Here is a 27,919-nt window from a genome sequence, read left to right on the forward strand (position 1 = left end):
CCTCGTGATTGTGAGCCTGATTTGATCTTCTAAACTCTAAGCCATGCACATTCACATGTAAGCACAAAAAAAAAAAAAAAAAAAAGGAAGCCACGACAATAACAACAACAACTTGTTGGCCATGTGTAAGGAAGTCCAATAACTTATTTTGCCAACATTCACAACTTCTTACAGAACATTCAAGCTTGATTCTCAAGTTCCACAGTTTTATAACTTGATACAAGCAGTGCTATTCTCCACCCAACAATCCATCGCCCTTCCCAGTATAGTTGCTATGGTGACTGGTCGTAATAACACATTTTCTGGTATGCAGTGCTACCATGCATCTATGTTACTATAGCAACAGTTGTCACTTGAAGCAGTCCTTCCCATCTCCCCTTCCTTCCTTCCAATGCACCCATGATGTTAATGTACCCCTCCCCGGAATGGGATATTTGCTCAGTCAACAGATAGCTAAACAGATACATGTAACCCGGAAATACACAAGACGATGACAGCCAAGAATGTCAGACAACACACAACACAAGGAATCTGTTGAGAAACTCAGAGAAGTGGATACTTACTTTCTAGCTTTTAATAAAGACTTCCGTCTAAGCGGCACTCGCATGCCATCCACGTCAATCTCTGTGGGAGAGCTGGGTTCAGGGCTGGAAACACTGCTAGATGTCTCTTTGGACGGAGATTCTCCAACTACGGAATTCGACTCCGACTCAACAGTCAACTGTATTGTTTCATTGGTATTTTTGACTAAAGAGTCAATCTGGTGGCCATCAAAGGCAGCAAAAAGAGGGAAAAGAAAAGAAAAAAAAATTGCAATTAAGTTGGAGAAGGAAGGAAAGCAAAAATCAAAACTGAAACCAGAAAAACAGGATAGGGTTACAATTCTTTTTTTTTTTTTAAACTTTGTTTTATCTTTTACTTGTTTCAGTCATTAGACTGGCCATACTGGGGCACTGCCTTGAAAAAATTTTTAGGTGAATGAATTGTCCCCAGTAATTATATATATATACCACCTGGTCTAGGAATTGAAACCACAAACTCATGATCATGAGTATAACACCCTAACCATTAGGCCATGTGCCCCCACACACATATATATGCATACATGTGTATATAGCTGTGTGTGTGTATGTCAATATATACAGGTTTGTGTATATAGTTGTGTGTGTGTGTGTGTGTGTATATATATATATATATAAATAGGTGGGTATGTGTGTGTGTACACAGATGTGTGCGTATGTGTATAAAGGTATTTTTATGCATATATATATTGTGTGTATATAGGTGTGTGCATGAGATATATATATATATATAAGCAGACAGAAAAAGAGAAAGTGTGATTACCTCATCGAAAGATTTTTCCTTCACTGCTGTGCCATTTACTTCTAAAATTTTATCACCAATATTTAAAGAATTCAATTCAGGGCTGCCATCAAGCCTAAGAAGCAAAAAAGAAAGAAAAAAACTAAAGAAACACACACAAACTAAAAAGATAGAAAAAAACAAAACAACAACTTGCAATAAAGGGAGCTTCTGTTTGGTTGCTCAAACTCATAGAAATAGCAGGTAAACATCCCTCAAAGTGCATCCTACCATTTTTAACCATTTAGCATTTAAACCAGCCATATCCAGACCAAATGCTCAACAACAGTGGTTTCAAAACGTTTTTGGGCTGCCGCCCCCTTGGCACTCAGGCTACATGCTTAGTGGTCACCCCCCAACCACAAACACAGACCACTTTCTACAGCAAATTCAAAACAACTGCATTTCGTAAATAAAATTTAACCTAATCAACCCATTATTTTGTTGCTTTTACATTCATCCCCCACAAGCCCTTTTGGCCACCCCATTATCACCCTCACTTTCCTTCAGTCCCTGCTCCCCAGTGCAGTACTGTCCACACACACATATAGATATATCTGTATACAAATATGACTAGCTTCTTTCACTTCCTGTCTACCAAATCCACTCACAAGGCTTTGGTAGACTCAAGGTTATAAGTAGAAGACACTTGTCCAAGATCAGACTGGAGCCTGGCACAGCCTCTTGGCTTCCCAGAACCCGGTCGAACCATCCAACCCATGCTAGCATGGAAAACGGATGTTAAATGATGATGATGATGATATATATATCTATATATATATAGTAAAGAAGATTAAAATCTAAGTTGTATCCTCAGGAAACACTCCTGCAAATACCAGCTAACAACTATATATCCGTATATAGTTTAATTTTAAGGAAGCTTTCAATTACAAGCTGAAATTCCAGATTGACTTGACTGGTCAGAGAGTATGAATACATTACGTCAGAGAGTGGAATACAGTAGTCAGGATATTCAGTTCACAGTTGTAAGGTCAAACGTTTGATATCCAGCAGGACATTGTGTTCTTGAGCAAGACACTTTATTTATCATTGCTCCAGTTCACTCAGCTGGCAAGATTCAGTTGTTACCGTAATTCAAAGGGCCAGCTATGTCACATTGTGTCATGCTGAATGTCCCTGAGAACTACATTAAGGGTCTGTATGTCTGTGGAGTGCTCAGCCACTTGCATGTTAATTTCATGAGCAGGGCTGCTCCCTTGATTGGATCAAAAAGAACACTCATTATAACTGAAGGAATGCCAGTTATTAGATATATATATATGTGTGTGTGTGTATACATATATATGTATGTATATATATATATGTGTGTATATATATATATATAAATATATATGTATATATATATATATATGTGTGTGGGGGGGGGTACACATGCAGCACCTAAAACCTTTCATATAAAAAGGCAAGAAGGACGGAAGGAAAGAAAAAAAAAAATAGAGACCTGACTGTAAAACAAGGTAGACTTACCCTGAAATTCGGATGAGATGGGATGCTCCCTTTTGAAACGGGGTGTATACACCTTTTTCCACACTGAGCTGTACACCACGACTGCCACTTTCCGGATTGGCTGGTATTTCAATCAGCTGGATGGAATGAGGCCTCCTGTTTTCAGGCATTTCAGTGAATTTTGGTTTTATCACATTGTTGTAGCAATAAGCACTAGACAAGGAGAAAAAAAAAAAGCAAAGATAAGGATGGAACGTGTATGTGTGTGTATATATATATATATATATGATAAACGTAGCATTAATTTTCTAGGTCATTCAATTTTTCTTAACCAATCGATGGACCCAATTAAGTAAACCTATCAATAACGAACATATAGCGGCTACTGGAAACAGCTGTAAGGCATATTTACTACAATAAAGAAAAATATGTAATGACCATTATATATATATTTATATATATGCATGCATATATATAAGTCATATATGTGCCATGTTTATGTGTATGTATATATTTATTTTTTCTTTTTGTTTTGGAATTAATTAGGCTGGGAAACAATTTGTACCAACTTTGTATTAAACGATCGCCTACGCTTATATGTTTTCTTTTCCTTATATGTTATATATATAAGTCATTTGTATCCTGTTATTGTGTATGTATGTCTGTATATAACTATATATAGTTCAAATTTACAGGAAACCAAAGACAAAGACAGGAGAGAGAACAACAAGCAGGTGAAATATTTTGACGCTCAAGAAGAATGGAAAAGTTTCATATATATATATTATATATTGATTATTCATTTTTATACTTTTTGAGATCAAGTTATATTTTACAAAAAATATATTTTATTTGTTATTTCTGTTTTGGTCTATGTCGATCACTGTTTGAGATGCATAATAGTGATTTTATCTCTAATTCACATTTTATATATATATATATATATATATATATATACACACACACACACATACATACACACACAATGTACAAAATGAAAGCACATAAGGATTTGTATATTAGAAATTTTTGTGTATTCTTGTGGAAGGGGTGGGCGCTGATAGAGTGAGAACTTCCCATAATTCAGATATTTTTCCCAACACCATTCACTTCAGAGTTACAAAAGAGAGAGAGAGAGAGAAAAAATACAAAATGTTCAGACTGATATACTCTGCATGTCTGTGTGTCCAGCATAGTAGTTCTCATTTAGGCAGGAGAGAGATCAGTGAAATAACAGATCTGTATGTCATGCCTGGCTGTGTAGTCAACAAACTACATACCATAGGTCAGCTTAAAAATCCCTAAGGGCTCCACAACAACAAGACACTGACTGGTCAGTGGAAAGACAATACAACACTGCAGGCCAGTATATGTATAAAACAATCCATTCTACTTTTGGCACAAGGCCTGAAATTTTGGTGGAGAAGGGTGCTAATTGCTTGCATCAACCCCAGTAGTCTACTGGTACTAATTGCTTATTAACCCTGAAAGGATGAAAGGCAAAGTCGACTTCCGCATCATTTGAACTCAGATTGTAAAGCTGGAGGAAGTGATGCTAAGCATTTTAGTCCAGTGTGTTCATAATTCTGTCAGTTTGTCACCTTATATAAAATAACAAAATAAAAGATTGCATGTTTAGTAAATAAAAAAAAAAAAGGAAAAAGGAGAGTAAAGAAAAAAGAATTGTTTGTATATTTACCAGTAGAGTTTTGTCCGTTCCACCAAGGCGTACCCCTCTCCATCTCCAATGTAGGTAGAGCAGTGACAGCACAGAAAGCATTCTGGGTGGTACCGATGTTCTCCTGCCACCTGAGGGGTTAGAATATAAGAGTGTGAGGAGGAGGAGGAGAGAAAGAGAAGCGAAAGTGAAAGTAAGATGAAGGCATTTGTATATGAATTACAAAGACATACAGACAGACATTAGAAAATCAAATGAACCTTTCAACATTCAGATTATTCTGTGAAATTTAAGGCTTATTTATTCCTTCATCATCATCATCATCATCATCGTTTAGTATCCATTTTCCCTGCTGGCATGGGTTAGATGGCTTAACTGGTAAGCCGGAGAGCTGTGCCAGGTTCCAGTTTGATTTTGGCATGGTTTCTACAGCTGGATGCCCTTCCTAACACCAACCATTCGAAAGGTGTAGTGGATGCCATTTACATGTTACTGGCAGGAGTGCCTTTTACGTGTCACTGGCATGGCGGCCTTTTGTGTTTTGTACTATTTCATAGCTTTGAAGATTTCAATGATATGCTTGTTAAGTTTTAGAATGACATTGTAGGGTAGGTGAAAGAGGCTGGATCTGGCATATAGAGTATTTGGGCCAAATTTGGCTGGTTTAAATGCTAAAGGGTTAACCATCAGTTAATAATACTTTACAACACTTACATTGCGTGCACACACACACACATGCACACATTCACAAATTCAGTTCATTTTCACATTTGATTAATACCAAGAATACGAGCTACTAAGAAAACCATGCTCTGACCCCCTTTTATGTTAATGAATACAAAATTAACCCTTTTCTTGATACTGCTTCTATTTCAATTAATTTACATTTGATAGATATTTGTCCTCATCTTGTTTGTTGTTAACACGTTTCGGTTGATATACCCTCCAGCATTCATCAAGTGTCTTGGGGAAATTTCGAACCTGGGTTCTCATTCCTAAGGTATTTTTCTATGTTATTATTATTATCATTCAGGTCACTGTCTGGAATTGAACTTATATGGCGTAGTGGTCAAGAGCGAGGGCTACTAACCCCAAGATTCCGAGTTTGATCCCAGGCAGTGACCTGAATAATAACATCAAAAAATATCTTAGGAATGAGAACCCAGGTTCGAAATTTCCCCAAGATACCTGAAGAAGGCTGAAACATATTAACAACAAACAAGATGAGGACAAATATCCTTCAAATGTAAACAATGTATATAATTCCTCATCTCTTAAATAAAGAACTGTATTTTCATTCAACTTCCGAAGAAAATACATACATATAATAAAGATAACATCTCATAAAAATTCAGTCAGAGAATCCATTAACGATTCTAATCTAAATGAAACGAGCAACTTCCTTACCATGACAGGGCCAGCAATTAATTCCGAACAACCGTGACAGGCATCACCATATATTGTCCAGTAATCTTGACGGCAGAAAAGTTGTCCACCTTTTTCAACATACCAGTTGGTTAGCCGGCGTTGACATCTAGAACACCTGAGGAAGAAACAGAAAGAGATGTGATGTAATATAAACAGGGAGAAAAATACACAAACACACAGTCACAAAATCAATCCATCTTCAAATTTGATTGATACAAGAAGTATGGTTTATGAAATTCATTTGTAGATCAAAAGAATTTCAGGAACTAAGAAAATCATGTCCTGCCCCAATTTGTTATGCTAATACATACAAAATTAACCCGTTTATTAACCATATATTCGTTGATTTCAATTAATTTTGAATACAATGAAGGATTTTGTAAAAGAAAAAAAACATTGTTATTAAGGTGGTATTTGGGAGATAAATTAACATGGAATTTTGATGCAAGATTTCAATTTAGATCACTTCAGCCTTTTTAACATTGAAGTTACTCTGTCAAATTTAATGCTTAGGTATTCACATTACTCTTACTACAATGTAGGTTCAGTGTGAGAGGTTGGATCTGGCAAGTTTGAACTTGAAAGAGGTAAAAAATATTTGGGTCAGACGTGTTTGGTTTAAGTGCTAAAGAGTTAATTAATAAATAAATGCGCCCTTTTAAAGCCTGGCCAGGCTCATGGGCTCAGTTTCCTGGTTTCAATGGCGTATGTGTTCCCCAGCTGGACGGGACGCCAGTCCATTGCAGCGTTACTCATTTCTGCCAGCTGAGTGGACTAGAGCAACGTGAAATGAAGTGTTTTGCTCAAGAACACAACACGTTGCCCGGTCCAGGAATCAAAACCACAATCTTACAATCATGATGCTGACACCCTAACCACTAAGCCATGTGCCTACATGCTAATGAGTTAAAATGACATTAAATCTAGAAACTTGTATTATGAACCAACAGTGGTCTCACTCAGATGGGTCAGTATCAAAAAGGTTGATAAAAATGCAAGAAATACACACACACACTCACACACAAAGACCAACTGAGAGAAAAGAAGGCCAAGCCTAATCTTTCTAGTCATTGATCTATGATAGTAAAACGACTGATAAATTGAGGGCATGAAATCCGTACTTAAGCAATGAATATACTAGCCTTCACTCTGGACAATAGCCTTGGTCAAAGATTAAGGCTAATATAAAGCTTTTGTGCTCGTTTTTAAATCAGGTACAACTGACATTTACTAAGATGGCCTTCACACTGGACACAATCCTTGGTAGGAGCTTAAGGCTAATATCTTTTATCCTTCATCTTTTATTTGTTTCAGTGATTAGACTGTGGCCATGCTGGGGCACTGCTTTGAAGAATTTTTCATTGAATGAATGAATCAACCCCCATACTTAAATTTTTTTTTGGTAAAGCTGGGTAATTATTTTATTGATACCTTTTGCCAAACAGCTAAGTTACAGGGACATACACACACCATGAATTCACACTTGTTGACAAGTGGTAGTGGGAGACAAACACATAAAGACAAATGGACTGATAGACACACACAATAGTCTTCTATCAGTTTCTGTCTACCAAATTCACTCACAAGGCTTTGGTTGACCCAAGGCTATAACCACACAGTCACATTTATAATACATAAAAAAACATCAACCAAAAACATAAAAAAAACTTCTATGTGTGTGTTTGTGAGTGTTTATAAGTGAGTGAGTGTGTGTGTGTGTGTCCGTGATTAAATGTGATAACAGCTGTTCCGTATAACTCCATATCTTGGCTATGTACAGGTACTGAAGAAATGCAAATGTAGAGAGTTAATCCCTCTAAGTAATAATGGTTTCAAATTTTGGCACAGGGCCAGAAATTTTAGAGGCAGGGGCAAGTCAATATCATTAATCATAATAATCTTTTCTATTATATTTTGGGGAGGGGGCCAGCTGATTACATCAACTCATTTGACTGCGGCCATGACTTATTCTTTGTAAGCTTAGTACTTATTCTATCAGTCTCTTTTGCTGAACTGCTAAGTTACGGGGACGTAAACACACCAGCATCGGTTGTCAAGCAATGGTGGGGGACAAACACAGACACACACACACACACACATATATATATATATACAACGGGTTTCTTTCAGTTTCCATCTACCAAATCCACTCACAAGGCTTTGGTCGGCCCGAGACCAGAGTAGAAGACACTTGCCCAAGGTGCCACGCAGTGAGACTGAACCTGGAACCATGTGGTTGGTAAGTGAGCTACTTGCCACACAGCCACTCCTGCGCCTGCACAAATGTTTTAAAATAATAATAAATAAGCTTTACATTTGACAAAGTAATCTCAATGCTTTAAGGGCTATACACACACACACACACACACACATACACACACACATACACACACACACACACAAAAAAAAAAAAAAAGAGCTTTTGTAAACTCACTCACTTCTCAGAAGAGTATCCTTCCATTCATCGGTAAAGTAAAAATGAAAATCTATACAAGTAATGGTTGTTTTAGGCTAAGACAATAGGATATATATAAGTGAAAGAACCCAAAAACCGGAAAATTACTTCATCATAAAGCTAATCCTGGACACAAAGTGAAGAGAGATATCCTTTTATGTTTTTGGTCATCCAGTTAAATATTGAATGATGGAGGAGTGGTGGTAGCGGTGGTGGGTGGTGGGACTTGAAGTCAGACCATATAAAGAGAAAAATAAACTTGAAAGAAAAAGAAAACAAGAAACCCCCCCTCGTCCTTCCCTCTTATTTCTCTTCCTATCTTCAGGCTTCTTATCAGAAAATAAGAGTGGGAGGCGGCATGGAAGGCACTCTTGTTCTTTGTCTCGGTGTGTTTAGCAAAAAAAAAAAAGGAAACGCTTGTTTCTCTTTTTCTTTTTTTAGAAGCAAACAACAGACAGACAGGAAAGAAATATTCCTTTTTGTGTAGGAAAAAGAAACAGGGAGAAAGTTGAAAGAGATGAAGAAGAGGAGGAGCCAGAAGGGGAAATGGAAAAATTTTTACACATATTTGACAAGAGTTTTATTCATTCATCACTGAGCAATTACCATCAACCTGCAACATAAAAATATTCCATTCTCTCTCTCTCTCTCTCTTTCCTTGTTCTTAAAGATGAAAGACAATTTAGATCCTCCTCCTCCTCCCCTCTTCTTTCTGTTATTCTTCAGAGGTCAACAACACAAAAGCCACCCCCACTTTCAAAAGATTTCTTTTATCAGTCCCCACTTCCAATAAACACCAACATAGGGTCTTGCAATCAATAGAAAAAGAGTGAAGCAGTTGGTGGGGAGGGTGCAGAGAACAAATAGAAATTTGTATTCTCTCAGGGAAATAAGTGTCAAGAGAGAAGAAGGAGATAACATACAAGACATCAGTTTCTGGCCTGGAACTTGAACCATAACACTCCCTTTGGAGGCATTGTGAATTCAAAAGAGGCACTAAAGAGAGAGATATGGGTGATAGCTGGGTTTTTTACTGTAAGGAGAGTGGCTTATGATCTTTCTTAGAAATAAATTATTTCCACAACTACGTCATAGAAAAGCCAATTAGAAACTCGTTAAGCTATTAAATTCACTTTAAATTTTAAAATTTGTTTCAAGAGTCATCAAAATTTTCTTTGTCCAACTGTAACAAGTGTCACGGATGCAGATCCCACTGGAACTCTTTGAGAAGTCTGTTATTAGCCAGTTCTCAGAGTTTTTGTTTTTTTTCCACTGTGGTGTCTGCTGTAGTCGTGTCGATTGGCTTTGGCACCCTTATGACATCAATCACCTGTTGATCATCGTTTCACCATATCCTCTTTTCAATGCTTGCATGGGTTAGATGGGATTTTTTGAGGCAGGTTTCCTATGACCAGATGCCCGTCAGCCCTTGCCCATTTCCAAGCAAGGTAATATGTCCCCATGTCTAGACAGGTTTTCACAGAAGAGTGGAAACAAACAACCTCACTTGTATATATATAAGATGGGCTTCTTTCAGTTTCCGTCTACCAAATCCACTCACAAGGCTTTGGTCGACCCGAGGCTATAGTAGAAGACACTTGACCAAGGTGCCACACAGTGGGACTGAACCCAGAACCGTGTGGCTGGTAAGCAAGCTACTTACCGCACAGTCACTCCTGCGCCTATATGATTACTTATTTTTAGAATAACATTGTCAGGTAAGTGTGAGAAGCCAGCTCTGGCCAGTTTTAACATAAAACAAGTAAAATATTTGGGCTGGATATAGCCGGCTTAAATGCTAAAGCATTAATGGCTCCGTGTGTTATTAACTCTTTTGTTAAATTTTTGTTGAAATACATTGTCTGTTTCAATTGATACTGAACATAATGAAGAATTTAGCAAAATAACATTGTCCATTATTTGGAATGTAAAATAACATGAAATGTTGACAGGTTTGTCAAATGTAATCCTTATTTATTTGCATTGCTTTGAATTAATAAGGCAATATCTTGTAGCTTTGAGATTTCAATGATGTGATTGTTTCCTTTTAGAATGACATTGTAAAGTAGGTGTGAAAGGTTGGTTTGAATATGAAAACAGAATATTTGGGCTGGGTATGGTCAATTTAGCCCTTTACATTCCGATTATTCTATCAGATCATCATCATCATCGTTTAATGTCTGCTTTCCATGCTAGCATGGGTTGGACGATTTGACTGAGGTCTGGCGAACCAGATGGCTGCACCAGACTCCAATCTGATCTGGCAGAGTTTCTACAGCTAGATGCCCTTCCTAACGCCAACCACTCTGAGAGTGTAGTGGGTGCTTTTACATGCCACTGGCATGAGGGCCAGTCAGGCAGTACTGGCAACGGCCATGCTCAAGAGGTGCTTTTTATGTGCCACGTGCACAGGAGCCAGTCCAGCATCACTGGCAACGACCTCGCTCGAATGTTTTTTCACATGCCACCAGTACAAGTGCCAGTAAGGTGATGCAGGTGTAATGCTTATTTATACTTGAGAAGACCCGTCAACCTAAATGAGATCGTAGTTGCGCCAATGCCAGTGCCACATAACTGGCATGCAAAAAACACCCATCAAATATTGGGCAATATGCTGTGTTTCAGAAAATCTGTCAAGCCAAGGGAAATCATAGTCATGGCTTGAGCATTGGGCAGTGACAGGTGACCAAGACTTGGTGATAAGGCGGTGAGCTGGCAGAAACGTTAGGACGCCGGGCGAAATGTTTTGCGGTCTGCCGTTACGTTCTGAGTTCAAATTTCGCCATGGTCGACTTTGCCCTTCATCCTTTTGGGGTCGATAAATTAAGTACCAGTTACGCACTGGGGTCGATGTAATAGACTTAATCCCTTTGTCTTGTTTTCATAAATTTTGAATTAAAATCTTCCACCAAACTTTACTCACAATTTATGTTCCTAACACTAGCTAAATGATAACAAAGTTATTTTACAAAATTCCTTGTTATATTTAAAGTAATTGAAAGAAACACAGAGCAACTCAAAATAAATACAGTAACAAAAGGGTTAAATGACCACCATATAAAGGTTCTTCCTTACTGACTCATGTCTGCAATTTATAGTTCCTGAGAGAGAGAAAGAGGGATCAAATGTTTCTGCTATTTGAAATGTCTTGAGAACAGAGAGTGATTACTAAGAAGCCATATTTGGGTGGGTGGAATGAACTTTAATCAAAGAATCACTGTTCCAAAGATCAACTTTCAGATGATGTGTCAGACTTCTCGGTGTCACGAGGGGGGGAGGGGGCAGACAGCTAGACTAGCAGTTAAATTTGCTCACAGCAAAACTACTGTGATACAAAACCATTATGATGTTGACCAAAAGTGATGGAGGGCAGAATTGGTAGAGCAATGGGGATGCAGAAGAAAGGAAGCAATACAGATAAGGGAGATAAATCAAATAGGCATATGGAATGAAATTGGATATATGAATTAAGGGGTGATGTACTGAATGTAATATGAAAATAAAATCCTTATTGAAATCTGTTTTAGAGGGCACCTCACCCCACCAAAAAAAAAAAGACAACAACATAAGATAAAAAATAATGAGTTTTTAGGGTAATAGCTAATGACTCAAATAAAAGGGAGATGATGTCAAAAAATTAATTAATTTGCTAATCAAAGTTAATTTGCAAGCTTAGAGGTGAAACCCCCCCCCCCCCCCAAAAAAAAACTTTGTGAGGCTTTTAAAAAAGTTTCTTTACATTTTGGATTCAAATTTCAGTGATTTTTGTGTTTCGTCCCTCCTAGGTCAATACAATAATGTCCCAGTAATAAACTGGAGATGATCTTTCTGAATATACCTCTAACTATGACTACCACTCCCAAAATTTGTGGGAATTTTGCAGATTTGCTGAATGGAGACTTGTTTATAAAGAGCATTACAGAAGTGTGTGTGCATGTGTGTGAGTTTAGACTACAAACAGAACATGAGAAATGATTAATGGAGGTGGGGGAGAAATAACATCAATCTCAAAGTTACTGACACTCCACCAATTCCAAGAAAACTTATAGTCTTCATGCTTAGCCAAATACACTTCCTTTAGGCTTGATTTCTGAATCTGCTTCACAGAAGCCTAGTAGTTGGGTTTTGTCTTTTATTGTTTACTTGTTTCAGTCATTAGGCTGCGGCCATACTGGGGCACCGGCTTGAATTTTTAGTCGAATGAATTGACCCCAGTACTGAGTTTTTAAAGCCTGGTACTAATTCTTATTGGTCTCTTTTGGCAAACTACTAAGTCATGGGGATGTAAACACACCAACACAGATTAAGTGGTGGTGGGGTGGGACACACTGCCCACAAGGGGCTAAACAGAGGGGACAAACAAGGACAGGCGAACGGATTAAGTCGATTATATCAACTCCAGTGCGTAACTGGTACTTAATTTATCGACCCCGAAAGGATGAAAAGGCAAAGTCGACCTCGGCGGAATTTGAACTCAGAACGTAACGGCAGACAAAATACGGCTACGCATTTCGCCCGGCACGCTAACGTGTCTGCCAGCTCGCCGATAGCCACAGCCTTCCCATTGTTTCAACCGTGTCTTATATACTTACATATGTGTATGTGTGTGTGTGTGTGTGTGGTAGATGTAGCCATGTATCATCATAAACAATAAGAAATCTGTTCCTGTTCCCCTATCATCACCATAACTCAACATCTCAAACCACAACTTCAACAAAGGAATCTGCTAGACATAACACACAAATCTCCCATACCATCTTAAGAACAAAAAGAAGCAATAATACAATGGAAACCTCAATACTCAGCAAAATAGGATGGTCACAGCTGGAATGCCTTTAATCATAGGTCATCCTGATTAATGCAGATATGGAATGAACAGGAATAACATTCTGCACTGTACTTTCCACAAGGAAATACCATAAAACTCTTTTAAAAGGAAACTGAAACTAAAAATATACTAAACAAAGACAAACCCATACAACCCCGAGGTCAAATCTCCTGGTACTCACACCATCAACAGATTGTGTAAAAGCATAACCCATATATACGAAGAGTTCATGAAAAAAACAAAAGACGAAGACAGGTGGTGTATAAAATAAACAGATGTATTAGCATAACGCTCAGGAATTGAAAAAGTCTTTTATGTTTTGAGCCTATGCTCTTCTACAGAAAAGGACACAGAAAAAAAACAAGGAGAGAAAAAAAAATGCGTGTAGTGGCTACCGATCTATCTGGTTGTGTGTTCGCAATGTAAATTCTGCTTTTACTTGTTTGGACATGAACTTGCCAGGAAGCATCTGACGGAGCATATGAAATGTTCCGTAGGTAGTTGACACCTGTAGCTAACAGCCACATACTAACAGCCACATACTTGTGAAAGCTTACCATAGCGTTTAATCTAAATACAGTGAAATTCTAAGACTTCATTTTTTTTGTGGGCATATATGGGTTAAATTAATAAGACAGAAGCAGATGAGACCTGAAGCACCACCCTTGGGGTCAGTTGAATTGATGCACAACTGACTGACTTGGTAACGCTGGGGTGTTTTGGTTTTGAGATGACGATTCAATGAGATCTGTATAAAGTGGACAGGTGAGAGAGCTGCATTGGTATTTGAAGAGAAGCAGATCAAACGGAAAAGGACTAAACTGCCCCAAAACCATCAACCAATGAGAGAAATCTGGGGGGGGGGTCATCGTCTCATGGCAACAGGTTGTGGGTGTGTATGTGTGTGTCTGGAATGGTTTCTATATGCACGCATGTATGTATACACGATATATGTATATACATATGCAGATATCAAGCTGGCAAGAGGAGCCTCTATGCAACCGGTCTGTCGACACATTAAAAATAGCAGCCAAATTGCTCCTAAATTGCAGGTTTAGAGAATGCAGTCACTGGGTCAGGTACAGAATGTCTATGATAATAGGTCTGCTTGGTGAGACAAGACCTGGGGGTTAAAGAGTATAACTAGAGGTAAAATATGAGCTGACAAATTATTTAGAAGAACAACAATGATGACAATGAAGACTAAAAGAGAAGTCCAAGGAATCCCAGAACTAGGGAGGTTGTTATCGACTTGAAGAATGTGATGTGTCAACTTTTAAAAAAAATCTACCACATTCCTCCTGCAGTCACAGTTGTTAAGGGGCCAAGGTGTGCACACTTAGCAACATCAGAAAAGTGTAACCCCACCTATATTTCTAGATACTGATTTCAAATTTTGGCACAAGGCCAGCAAGTTCGGGGGAGGGGTTAAGTCAATAACACTGACCCCGATGCTCAACTGGTACTCATCTTATCGAACCTGGAAGGATAAAAGGCAAAGTTGACCCCAGTGGAATTTGAACTCGGAATATAAAGACGGATGAAACACAGCTAAGCATTTTGCCCAGCGTGCTAACAATTCTGCCAGCTCACCATTGATGTAAATAAAACATTACAATTATAACAAAAAAAAAAAAAAACCCAAAAAACATTAACCCTCTAAGAGAGATTAATTAAATCACACCAGAAGTAAACCAAGTCTGGCTTTTTACTGATCTCGTCCCACAGTTGTACTAAATATGGAAACAGTAAATATATACAGATCACATGCACATCTAAAAATTGAAAGCGGTTACTATATAAAGAATTTTAATTACGAGGTGCATAAATTATTCATTTGGACAAGAAATTTGACTGCACAACATTTGTGTAGTAAATTGTACTGACTGACTGTTTAGGAACACACATACACACACGTGTGTAGGTACGTGTTTGTATACATATACATAACCTATTTCTTTATTGCCCACAAGGGGCTAAACATAGAGGGGACAAACAAGGACAGACAAAGGGATTAATTCGATTACATCGACCGCAGTGTGTAACTGGTACTTAATTTATTGACCCCGAAAGGATGAAAGGCAAAGTTGACCTCGGCGGAATCTGAACTCAGAACGTAACGGCAGACGAAATACCTATTTCTTTACTACCCACAAGGGGCTAAACACAGAGGGGACAAACAAGAACAGACAAAGGGATTAAGTCGATTACATCGACCCCAGTGCGTAACTGGTACTTAATTTATTGACACCAAAATGATGAAAGGCAAAGTTGACCTCGGCGGAATCTGAACTTAGAACGTAACGGCAGACGAAATACCTATTTCTTTACTACCCACAAGGGGCTAAACACAGAGGGGACAAACAAGGACAGACAAAGGGATTAATTCGATTACATCGACCCCAGTGCGTAACTGGTACTTAATTTATTGACCCCGAAAGGGTGAAAGGCAAAGTTGACCTCGGCAGAATTTGAACTCAGAAAGTAGTGGCAGACGAAATACCGCTAAGCATTTCGCCTGGTGTGCTAACGTTTCTGCCAGCCCTACATTTTATAAATATGTATCTTACGTAATTCAGTCATTGGACTACGGCCATGCTGGGGCACAACTTTGAAATGTTTAAGTTGAACAAATTGATCTCATTACTTTTTGTTTGTTTCTATTCTTACTTTGTTTCAGTCGTTAGACTGCGGCCATGCTGGGGCACTGCCTTGACATTTTTAGTCGAATGAATTGACGCCAGCATCTCGCTTTGGAACCTGGTGCTTATTCTATCGATTTCTTTTGCCGAAACGCTAAGTTATGTGGGACACAAACGCACCAACAGCGGTTGTCAAGCGGCGGAGTGGGAGGGAGACAAACATAGACACGAAGACACACACACACACAAATACATACTACCGGTAGTTTTGGCCGGCCTGAGACAATAATAAAAGATATTTTTCCAAACACGCCCCACAGTGAGATTGAACCCGAGACCCTGTGCCTAGGAAGCCCGCTTTTTAATAAACAATGGTAACACTACGCGTTTAGAACTCTTTCCATGTTTATAAACACATAAGCATTTACCACCATTCATATCCATTCACACGTACATGTTTCGTGTCGTTAAAGCCTCATGTTAGCCCTGAACGAACGAGCAACTAGCTTATAAATCAAAAGGGGATCCTGCCGTGGCCATCACGTTCCAGTATATCTATCACTACAATTACTCAAGCCCTTCCTTCTTTGTTTATCTCAAGACGGAAGCGTTTGATTCGAAGCTACTCGGCTGCTATTTGTAGCAGGTCGGCCGACAACATTCCAGTTTCGTCCCCCTCTTATGTTACTTTGTGTAACAAATAATTTAAGTGTATGTACTAATTCCAGCCGCAAACCCGTCAATATAATAACACACACACAAACCACCACCACGCACCAGAAATGATTAAATTACAACAAAATACATTAGTTGACACTTTCAGGGCGGAAACTGTACCAAGTAATATATATTTATATAAACAAACTTCTGAAAAATTTATTTCTTTCTTTTTTACACACACACACTAGACAGACAGGCAGGCCAAGACAAACGGGTGTTTTGAAGTAGAGCAGTTATATATATATGGGGCCACCAACTTTAGGAAGTTCTACCCCTCGGAAAGAAATAGAAATATTAACAAAAAAAAAAAAAAAAAAAAGCTCCTGGTACTACTTAAGAACAGTGGTCCCGGTGCGCGCACTCGCGCAAGCTAGTCATGACTAGTCGATCCTTTGTGTTTTTGTGTTTTATTTACTTTGTTTAAAAAAAATTTACTTTGTGTTTTTGTTTTATTTACTTTGTTTAACAAAAATTATTTACTTTGTGTAAAAAAATTATTTTGTTTTATTTACTTTGCTAGGTAGTCGTTGTAGGATCGACTAGTCACGACTAGCTAGCGCGGGTGCGCGAGTGCGCGCACCGGGACCACTGTTCTTAAGTAATACAAAACTCCTTTGGTTAACAATTCTTATCTTTTTTCTTTTTAAAAATCAACCGTTGCAGATCTTTTATTCTGTAAGTGTATCATCTAAACTACATGTACCAGTAATATATTCGGGAGCTTCACATAAATCATATCATATTTAGTAGCACTGATCGTTAAAATTAAATGAGCAGTCTGACTCAAATGACGACGGCGTTGGTGGCGGAGCAATATCTAAGTTGAACCTACAATAAAAGTTTCCCCAGCCCTGAATAGACACAGACACACACACACACAGAGCAATAAATCTAGGGTTCACTTCTCACCTATCTGAATACATAAATACAAGCATAATCACACACACACAAATAGATAGATATTTATACACACACACATTCCTCAAATAGCTAAAGGAACGATCAGTATGGCCGGATGTATATTGTGTACAAGACTATGTTTATGCACACACACGTATGTATACGTGTACGTATATATACATACATATGTATGTATATATGTATACATAGCGCCAGTCGAGATATATAACTTGTCATTTGCCAGGAGACGGAAATATTAAATAGGATCGTTTGACATAAATAGGGACAGGAGAACAAAAGGACAAGTTGTGGTGAGCAACTTGTGATAAAAAAGTGAAACATATTTGGCGTTCGCATAACAGGCTTTTTATTATTATTTTTTTATACTTGCTTCAGTCATTTTGACTGCGGCCATGCTGGAGCACCGCCTTTAGTCGAGCAAATCGACCCCCCAGGATTTATTCTTTGTTAAGCCTAGTACTTATTCTATCGGTTCTCTTTTTGCCGAACCGCTATGTTACGGGGACGTAAACACACCAGCATCGGTTGACAAGCGATGTTGGGGGTGGGGGGCAAACACACACACATATAAATGGGCTTCTTTCAGTTTCCGTCTACCAAATCTACTCACAAGGCTTTAGTCGGCCCGAGGCTATAGTAGAAGTAGAAGACACTCGCCCAAGGTGCCACGCAGTGGGACTGAACCCATTTGAAGTGAAGAGAAAGGGTATATACAGGATGTACCCGATCTTCTTCGATTACACCTTCTCCTCGACTTAAGACCGAGTTCCGTTCCGACTGACAGGTCGAAAATCGATCTGGTCGTATGTCGGGTTTAAATTTTTCAACACTATTTTCATTCAAACACAGCTGATGCTTGAAAGCGACTGAGTGAGAGATAGTGACAAGCAGTGGATGCCTGAGTCTGAGAGAGGCTTGCGTTGCCAGATGCTGCCATAGTTATCCTCCGAGCAGCTGCCCAACGTCCCAAAATCGATTATTCGTTTATCTACATATTTTTTGTGGTCGTAAGTCGAGGCGTATTATTACGTCCCTTACACGTCTGAATTTTTCATTCCCTACGTTTTCCAAAATACTTTGACAGTACATACCAACAGTTCTCAACCATTAAAAAAAAATCTATCTATGGACCCCCTTTGATTACCATTTCATTGTATGGACCCCCATTGCCATTGAATGTTTTAAAGTTTAGTTTTATAGTTACTTTTTTCAAAATTCTTATTTTGCTTTTCACACATTAACTTGTGTAGGCTGAATTGTAAAAACGTTAAAGAAACCTGTTTCTTACAATAAATACATTAATAAAATCTAAAGCAACATTTTTTCATGGACCCCCAAAGGACCATACGGATCCAGGTTGATAAATATTGGTTTATTCAGTATACCTACAATGTCCCATTTTTCTACGTATACTTTAAGGCTGATTAAATAGATATTAAATAGAGTTGTGGTGCACCTGAGCACTGTATACAATAATTTCATTATTATATTAAAGTAAGAGCTTTTGGAAAACCGCGAGGGTCCTAAACTAGAATCAGGAGACAGTTCTATAACCTGTTTTCTAGACAACAACGCTTCGAGACCTAGGTAAATAGCATTTAGGGAGCACCTAAATCGCACTTACGGTAAATAGCACCTACGGAGGCCAGGGGTTGCAACACATTTTACGGGGATGTGGATCGTCGTGAATTAGGGTCAGCAGTGCTATGCATCGGTTTCCTGCTTGACACTGTTTTAGAGTCGAACTGTTGTTCACAAATGAATTTTTTGCAATTTAGGACGCTGAAATAGGAGATTACCGGGTGTCGGAAGGGAGTATTGTGACAAAGACAAATTGTGCCCCACAAATACTTAGTCATAGTTTTCATTTATTTACATCAAGCGTTACCATAGTAACTGAGTGTCATAGCTACTGGAGAATATAGGGCCTATAATACATGGATACATATTCGTGTGTGTATCTGTGTGCACGTGCATGCACGTGAGTGTTTGTGTGTGAGTGTATGTACGAGAGAGTGTGTGTGTGTGTTTGTTCGAGTGTTCGTGTGTATGCAAGCGTGAGAAATGGAGAGAAGGGACAAAATGACAATTGTCAAAATAAATGTTAAACTTCAAAAATGACCGAAGTTGTTCCTGACCAGTCGGAGCTGACCTGGGACTGAACAACAATTTTTAAGGAAGAACTCCCGTCTTATTTCTCTCCGGCAGACGTGTTTCCTTCAAAGTAAATAGTAAAGAATGAGTCTTAGGAAACTTGAGAGAATTGCGAAGGCAAGGGAAACGTGAGGGGGGAACCATTCGATAAAAATTTGCAGAAATACTTACAATATATGTGAGTTGTTGTAGACCATGCTTTAGTAGATGGCTTTGTATATAACCGAAAACGTGAGGAAGGTTAGCCGTCCTTCCTTTCGTATTTGGAGATAACGGGTGATAAATAAAGTGTTTCCTCACGGCGGAGACAAAAACGAAAATGTGAAACAAGAGAGCAGAAGAAAGGGGAAGAGAGGAAGTTAGAGGGGGAGGAGGAGGAAAGACTGAAGAAGCAAAGAGTGTGAGGGGGAGAATGAGAGAGGCTTAAGTTATGAATGAGAAAGACAAAAAAAAAAAAAAAACGAGGGAGGAGCGAAAGGAAGGGAATTGAAGAGAAAACGAGAGAGAATGAGGGGGAGGCAGACAATACATGGAATGAGTGGGCGATTAATGAGAAATGGACACGGAAATATGACACACACACATATACACACACACACACATGAGAGTGTGTGTGTGTGTCTCTATATATATATATATATATATATATATATAGAGACACACACACACACTCTCATGTGTGTGTGTGTGTATATGTGTGTGTGTCATATTTCCGTGTCCATATATATATATATATAGAGAGAGAGAGAGAGAGCAGGAGTCAGGATGGCCGAGCGGTCTAAGGCGCTGCGTTCAGGTCGCAGTCGGGTCTTCCCGGCGTGGGTTCGAATCCCACTTCTGACAAACTAATTTTTCTTTTAATGGCGGTGCCCCAGCATGGCCACAGCTCAAGAGCTGAAACTGGAAAACATAAACATTTATTTATTTATTTATTTATTTATTCTTTATACCGATCTAATTCCGAAACGCGCGCACGTGGGTAACCTAATATCGATTGATTTTCGTTATTTTTCCCTTTTGCCTGCGTGGATTGTTTTCAAGTACTTTGGTTTTTCTGGGAACCCCTTTTAAAGTAGAAGGAATAGCTAAGATTTTTTGACTGCTATTTCGAAACTTCGGTATGTGGTGAAGCAAATCTTTGCTGAACCCTAATTATAAAGTATTACTTAAGCTTACCATGAAATGGTCTTTTTCATGCCGAATTCTACTTGGTAAAATTACTGATTACTTCTTAATTAATTTTACCCTTTGTTATTATATATACATACATACATACACAGGTAGACAGTTATCTTTTATCTTTTACTATTTTCAAGTCAAAGGCTGGGGGGCCCTTCCAGCGTGTTTGGGTCTCCTTTCTGTACTGTTTTTGGTGAATTAGCGAGTTGGACGAAGTTACTCTTCTTTGGGGGCCCCTGCTGCGATTGTGAGTCCATCTGGTATTTCAGATAAAAATTTGTCCAGATGCTCCTTGAAGACCTCCACATGCATACCTTGCAAATCTCTGAAGCTGTTTGTCAGAATGTCGAATAGTTTTGGACCCCTGAAACCCAAGCTGTGGGTCCTTATTCGAGATGGTGAAGACGGAGCCTTTGGTATTATAGTTCGTGCCGTCCAGTTCGATGGTTGGTATAGCTTTCAATTCCAAAGTTGGGAGCTATCGCTTCCAGGACCTTCTACGTGAATGTCACTGTATATCTTTCTCACCTTCTCTCTATGAAGTAGAGCTTCAGTTCCTTTTGGCCCCTCCACCTGTTTCACCGAGTCAATTATCTTTGTGTAGTGGTGCTGAATTGTCTCAAGTTACCCCTGAGGTACATAGATATATGCACTTCATACACGTATTTCATACATAATCACTCACATACACACGTTTATTGGAAGAAATCTCTCTATATAAAACTGTAGTTGTGTGAGTGTCTGTCCCCTTCGATTTAGATTCCTAACTACTTCCACATTTTGCGGTGCAGTTTAACCAAATTCGGGTATCTTATAGTCGTGATTCAAATCGAGCCCGTCTGGGTATTAGCGCGCGTCTACGATGAGTCTACGATTTTAAAAATAATTTAACATAATTTTTTATTCCATTTTAATGCATAATTTTTCGTGTGTCGATGGCGGCGGAGTTGGTGTCCACGCTCACATCTGCACCTGTTTGCTTCTCCCCTCCCTCGTGAAGCTGCGGGGAAGGGAGTGTAAGGAAATCAACGTCGTAAAGCGTTGTCAAGGAAACCAGCGTTCTTTTAGAACAACGACTTCATGGCTTGAAGACACCAAAACAGAAATGGCTAAGAAAGCCCGAATTGGCATCTATAAGGGAAGTAACTCTCTAAAAATGCTTATATAGTTATTTCCCTTACAAACCCGAGCAACGCCGGGCGATACTGCTAGTAAGAATATAAAACTCAATACAAGTGTGTGTGTGTGTTATAAGAATGACTTAAGGGCTGACAGTTTCGTGCAAGGAACTTCTTTACACACACACACACACACGAGGAAGAGAGTATTCAAGCAGAACTTATCCGTGTCTGAGCGACCCTCAGGCGACAGACATAAAAAATAACTGGATATCGAACAGAGAGGTAAAACTTGGGAATCGACGAAGTCAACAGTTTCGAACGATGTGTGTGTATGTGTGAAATTGTATGTGTGTGTGTGTGATAGGAATGATGAAGGGGGAGAGTGAAAAATAAAGGGGGGAGAGTGAAAGGAAGAAAAAAAAATTGAGGAAGAGAAAGAATGTGAGAGAGAGGGAGGGTGAAAGTAGGAGGGGAGAGAGAGTGCATGTGAGAAAGATGGGGAGGAGGAAGAGAATAAGAATGAGAGCGGAGAAAAGAGATTAAAAGAGAATAATGAGGAAGACAAAATATCAGAACTTAACTACAAATAAACAAGGAGTAGGAAATTAAAAAAAGCGTACGTATTGGGTACAGAAAGAGAAGGAAGGAAGCAAGCAAGAGAGAGAGAGAGAAAGAAAGAGAGTAGTGGAACAGAGAGAGAGAGAGAGATGAGAAAGAAAAAAGTGATCGAAAAATTGTAAAGCTTGTATGTGTGTGTGTGTGTGTGTGTGTGAGTGAAAGCCTTCATCAGCAACAAGTGACACTGAAAGATTTCCTTTCGACAGCCAGAACAAAACACATATATTATGTATATATATGAGTCACATGATTGATCCCCTTAACGCAGGAAAGAGGAGGGGGAGGAGGAGGGAGAAACGGGGGGAAGGGGAAGCGAGAAAGATATGGTGCAGAGAGAGAGAGCGCGAGAGGAGGAGGAGGGAGAAACGGGGGAGGGGAAGCGAGAAAGATATGGTGCAGAGTGAGAGAGAGAGAGAGCAAGAGAGGAGGCGGGGGGCGGGGAACTTTCTCCTCTGACCCAGCTCGACATTCTCGAAAATCCCTGCCGACAAAACTCCCTACATACTTTTTTTCTTTTTCTTTTCGGTTTCGCTCTCCGCCTTCCCAAAACACGGCCGGCCCTAACATTCCTATCTTATCGTCTGCTTTGCTTGCCTGCCTTCCTGCCTGCCTTTCTTCCCTTTCGTGTGTGTACCCTTAAACTTCTCTTACAACATACCAACAGCGTCGTAACTGGAAATTAATGAATGAAATATCCGTCGTCGACTTCTTTCTTCTTCTCCCACTCTACAACAATGTCACTCCCGGTTACCCCCACGGAACAGAAAAGGAAACTTGAACACACACACACACACACACACACAAAATAAATAAATAAAATGTGCGCGTCAATGGGGGTGAGAACGAAGTTAATAAATAAATAAATAAAACCCGAAAACGGGAAGCTTTTAATTATGGGTTCACTTCTTATTTGTTACACAACTGAGTCAGCAGCTGAACGATTTACTTTTAGTAAATTGCATTGGAAAAGGTATGAAACCCCCCCCCACACACACACGCGCGCGCGCGCGCTCTGTCTCTCTCTCTCTCTCTCCCTCGCTCGCTCTTTCTCTTGTTTAAATAGACGCGCATAACATGCATGTCAAAGGAAAAATCGTATGTTCTTTTTCTCTCCCCCCTCTCTAGTATTTCAACAGTTTATTTAATTAGGGTATTATTGAACATAAAGAAAGACGTGGGGGAGAGGGAGAGAGAAGGTAAGAGAGAGAGAGAGGGAGGAAGGATGTAAGAGATTGTGAAAGGTGCAAGTGAATGGAGAGGGGAGAGAGACAGAGTAAGAAGGTAAAGCATGTGAGGAGAGAAAAAAAGTAGGAAAGAAGAACAGTGAAAAGGGAGAGAGAGAAAAAGAAAAGGGAGACTGAGATGTGAGAGAGAGAGAGATGTGGAGGTGTAGATGGGAGAAAAAGTAGGAAAAGGAAGAGGAATTAGATATATGGAGAACAGTGAAAGGGAGAGAGAGAAAAAGAAAAGGGAGACTGAGATGTGAGAGAGAGAGAGAGAGAGATGTGGAGGTGTAGATGGGAGAAAAAGTAGGAAAAGGAAGAGGAATGAGATATATGGAGAACAGTGAAAGGGAGAGAGAGAAAAAGAAAAGGGTGACTGAGATGTGAGAGAGAGAGAGAGAGAGATGTGGAGGTGTAGATGGGAGAAAAAGTAGGAAAAGGAAGAGGAATTAGATATATGGAGAACAGTGAAAGGGAGAGAGAGAAAAAGAAAAGGGAGACTGTGAGAGAGAGAGAGAGAGAGAGATGTGGAGGTGTAGATGGGAGAAAAAGTAGGAAAAGGAAGAGGAATGAGATATATGGAGAACAGTGAAAGGGAGAGAGAGAAAAAGAAAAGGGTGACTGAGATGTGTGAGAGAGAGAGAGAGAGGTGGGGAGGTGTACGAGGGAAAGAAGAGAGGAGAGGAAAAGAAGAAAAGGATATAAGAAAAAAATTGGAAAAGCATATAAGAAAGAAAAAAAAATTGGAAGGAAATAGATGAAGAGGGAAAGAGGGGGAGAGAAATAGTGAAATCCCAATATTTATGTAAACTGGAGAATATTTTTTTTCATGTTGTTCCAAAATAAATTGTTTCAAATGAAAGCTGATGACAGAGGAACCAGCAAAGAGTAGGAAATATGAAACTGAATGAAAACTTTTAAGTCACCAAAAACAGAGTAAATTTCCTTAAAGACAAATAAAAGAAAGAAAAAACAAACAAACACAAAAAGTCTGTAAGGAAACACTATTTTTTTCAAGGGCAAAGAAAAATCGCGTGAATTAGAGGTTGCAGCTTTCATCATCATTCTTATCGTTTTAGCATCCACTTTTTCCCCCATGCTTGCATGCGTCAGAAGGAATTCGTAGCCACGGGCGGTTTCAAACCAATTAAATCTGCCCTAATTGAGCCCTGCATCAAGAAAGGGCTCAGTGCACATGCTCAAGTGGAGGATGTGATGATGAATTCGTTGTATGCCATTGTGGCTAATGGTGGAGCCTCAAGCCCTCAATGCTTTTTTTGGCTGGGACTGGTATATTACACAAAGCATAAAACATCAACCTTCAGCTTTTGTGGAGTAGACGGCCCAACTGATAATTCTCTAATTGGGCCCTGCACTTCCTAGTGCCAGCCCTGTTTAGTGCACAACACTTTCTACAGCCAGTTCCTTTCCAGTTGTCAACACTCATGTTTACACACACACGTGCATATATACACATCAGGCTTCCTTCAGTTTTTGTCCACAAAGTCCACTCACAAGGTTTTGTTTGGTTGACCTGAAGCCATAAAAGATGACACTTGCCCCCAAGGTGCCATGCAGTGGTACTGAACCTGAAACCCTATTGGTTGGATAGCGAAAATATGTGGCACATCTAGAAATGCCTTGCAATGCACCAGTGCACTGTGGGCAGACTTTTTGCAATCCTCTGTGATACTGTCTCAAGTGTGGAGCATAAGTGCCCTTAAGTTTAATCCTTTAGCAGTTAAACTGGCCATATCCAGGCTAAATATGCTACCAGATCCAGCCTATCACACCTACCCTTCAATGCCACTATAAAATATACAATCTCAAAATTTCTAAGCAACAAAACTTGCAACTGTCAAGTCATGACCATTTTTTACCAATACTAAGGCCTGCATTCTGTTCTTTTCTCATGGCTGTGTTTCTCTCATTCTTTCTTTCTTTCTCTTTCATTCTTTCTCTCTCACTCTCTCTCTCCATATCCCTCCCCAAATGCAACCCCCCCCCCTCTCTTCTCAGTTTATTCTGCTTTGTGCTCTTCAGTTTCATCAACCCAATACAATGGCAAAATTCCATATTGAAATACCATGTAAAATACTCTGGAGTAAGGGGGTGTCAGTGGTGGTGGTGGCATTGGTGCAAGGGTGACGATGGTGGTGGCGTTAGGGTGGCGATGGCGTGAGGGTGGTGATGGTACATCATCATTCTCTACTTGTGGGTAATAAAGAAATAGGTACATCATAATTCTCTATTAAATGTGTTTAGCAGGAGAAAAATACTGAAAAACATCAATACATGTTAGAGTGATAGAAACAAGGAAAGTATTAGGTGGTCATAAGATGTGCTAGAAATAACAGTTAAATTGCCCGTAAATGACATATCAAAAAAAAAAAAATTTTTTTTTTGCGCAATCGTAGGAGTTCCTTTGTGTAGAACACAAACTCACATTTTCTGAAAATTCCAAAAAAAATATTAAAAAAAGTTGCGGGGTTATAGGGGGTTCTTAAACCAGAATTCTGCCAAGAAACTAACTTTACAGCTAGGATAAAAATAAACAAAAAAAAAACGACCCCTTGAACATCATCACCATCATTCTGAAAGGACATGTGACACTTGTCTGTTATCCCCTCCTTGTAGAATCGGTGCCATCCACGCCCCTATCCTAACTACACTTCCACAGCTCCCAAAAATGCAAAGGAATTTCGCTCTCACTGAAATGATTGGCCTGCCCAAAGAAGAAATAAAAGCCAAAGTATTGGCGCCTACAAAGTCGTTCTCCATTGCCACCACAGCTAGCCCCCGCCCCCCGGCCATCCTCCACCAGGATACTGAATGGTCTTTGGATGGTTGACTGGTTGGTTGGTTTGCCTGCTGGTTGGGTTATATTTAGCAACACATCCTTTCAAACAAAGTCACTTCATACACATACAGTTTATATAAAGAACATTTGAAATAAAAAGGTTATCGACCCATCACCCCATTTCCACACACACACACACACAAACAGATGTATATCTATACATTTATACATATTTGTATACACATACGTGTGTGTGTGTGCGTATCTATCTATCTATCTATATATATATATCTTTTATTTGTTTCAGTCATTTGACTGTGGCCATGCTGGAGCACCGCCTTTAGTCGAGCTAATCGTTCCTAGGACTTATTCTTTGTAAGCCTAGTACTATTCTATCAGTCTCTTTTGCCAAACCGCTAAGTTATGGGGACGCAAACACACCAGCATCAGTTGTCAAGCGATGATTGTGAGACAAACACAGGCACACAAACATACACACACACACACATATATATATATATACACACACGACCGGTTTCTTTCAGTTTCCATCTACCAAATCCATTCACAAGGCTTTGGTCGGCCCGATGCTATAAAAGAAGACACTTGCCCAAGGTGCCACGCAGTGGGACTGAACCCGGAACCATGTGGTTGGTAAGCGAGCTACTTACCACGCAGCCACTCCTGTGCCTATATATATCTATGTGTGTGCATATATATGTCTATACATGTATGTATATATATGTTTATAAATATATTCATAAGCATGTGTGTGTGTGTGTGTGTATATATATATATATATATATATATATATTGTTGTTATCTTTATAAAGTGCAAGTACCATTGACAAATATTCCAGTTATTTGATCAACAGATTAATCCACTTATTAAATTAGAGTCATACATAGATGCATACAGAGAAACTTGCAGACATATGCAAAGAGACAGACACCCGCCATACACACATATGTCCACAACCATACGTATACATCCATACACACATGACCATGATTTTGTCTTGGTTATCTTTCTGAAGTAGAGTTGACCCTCTCAATATGTGAGAGGAGACCAGAATATTATGTATACAGGCTAACCCACTCCTTGTTTGTCTTATCAACTTCTGCAGCAGGGTGTGGCAGGGTTGGCTTGTCTCCTTCTCCATTGCCAGAGTGGCTGCAGTAAGTCACTGGATAGGAACTAAGAGATATTTTGGAGTTTGGAGGGAGAGAGGAGTGGTAAAGAGCTTGCGGATTGGGGAGGGAGGGAGAGAGAGAGAGAATGAGAGATGTATTAGAAAATGAGAAAGAGTGTTGTGTGAGAGA

General features: G+C 39.3%; 1 protein-coding gene and 1 non-coding gene across 6 annotated transcripts in view; one reads left to right on the forward strand and one right to left on the reverse strand.

Moving 5' to 3' along the window:
* Window positions 1-27,919, reverse strand: part of LOC115224317 (LIM domain kinase 2) — a 248,799-nt gene that overhangs the window by 14,865 nt on the left and 206,015 nt on the right. For 4 of the 5 annotated variants that reach the window (XM_029795166.2, XM_036513326.1, XM_029795167.2 and 1 more), the window contains 5 exons: window positions 5,915-6,050; window positions 4,529-4,638; window positions 2,851-3,042; window positions 1,345-1,438; window positions 564-760 (listed from right to left, as the gene is read on the reverse strand). In XM_029795166.2, the coding sequence (XP_029651026.1) occupies window positions 564-760; window positions 1,345-1,438; window positions 2,851-3,042; window positions 4,529-4,638; window positions 5,915-6,050 (729 nt within the window). Of the gene's footprint in view, window positions 1-563; window positions 761-1,344; window positions 1,439-2,850; window positions 3,043-4,528; window positions 4,639-5,914; window positions 6,051-19,826; window positions 19,981-27,919 lie in introns of those variants that run through there. The other variant, XM_029795168.2, reaches the window with a different exon arrangement.
* Trnal-cag lies at window positions 20,415-20,498 on the forward strand. The gene has a single exon. It is a non-coding gene; the product is annotated as a tRNA-Leu (tRNA).

The sequence above is a fragment of the Octopus sinensis genome, linkage group LG25 (genome assembly GCF_006345805.1).
Source record: "Octopus sinensis linkage group LG25, ASM634580v1, whole genome shotgun sequence".
Lineage (NCBI taxonomy): Eukaryota > Metazoa > Mollusca > Cephalopoda > Octopoda > Octopodidae > Octopus > Octopus sinensis.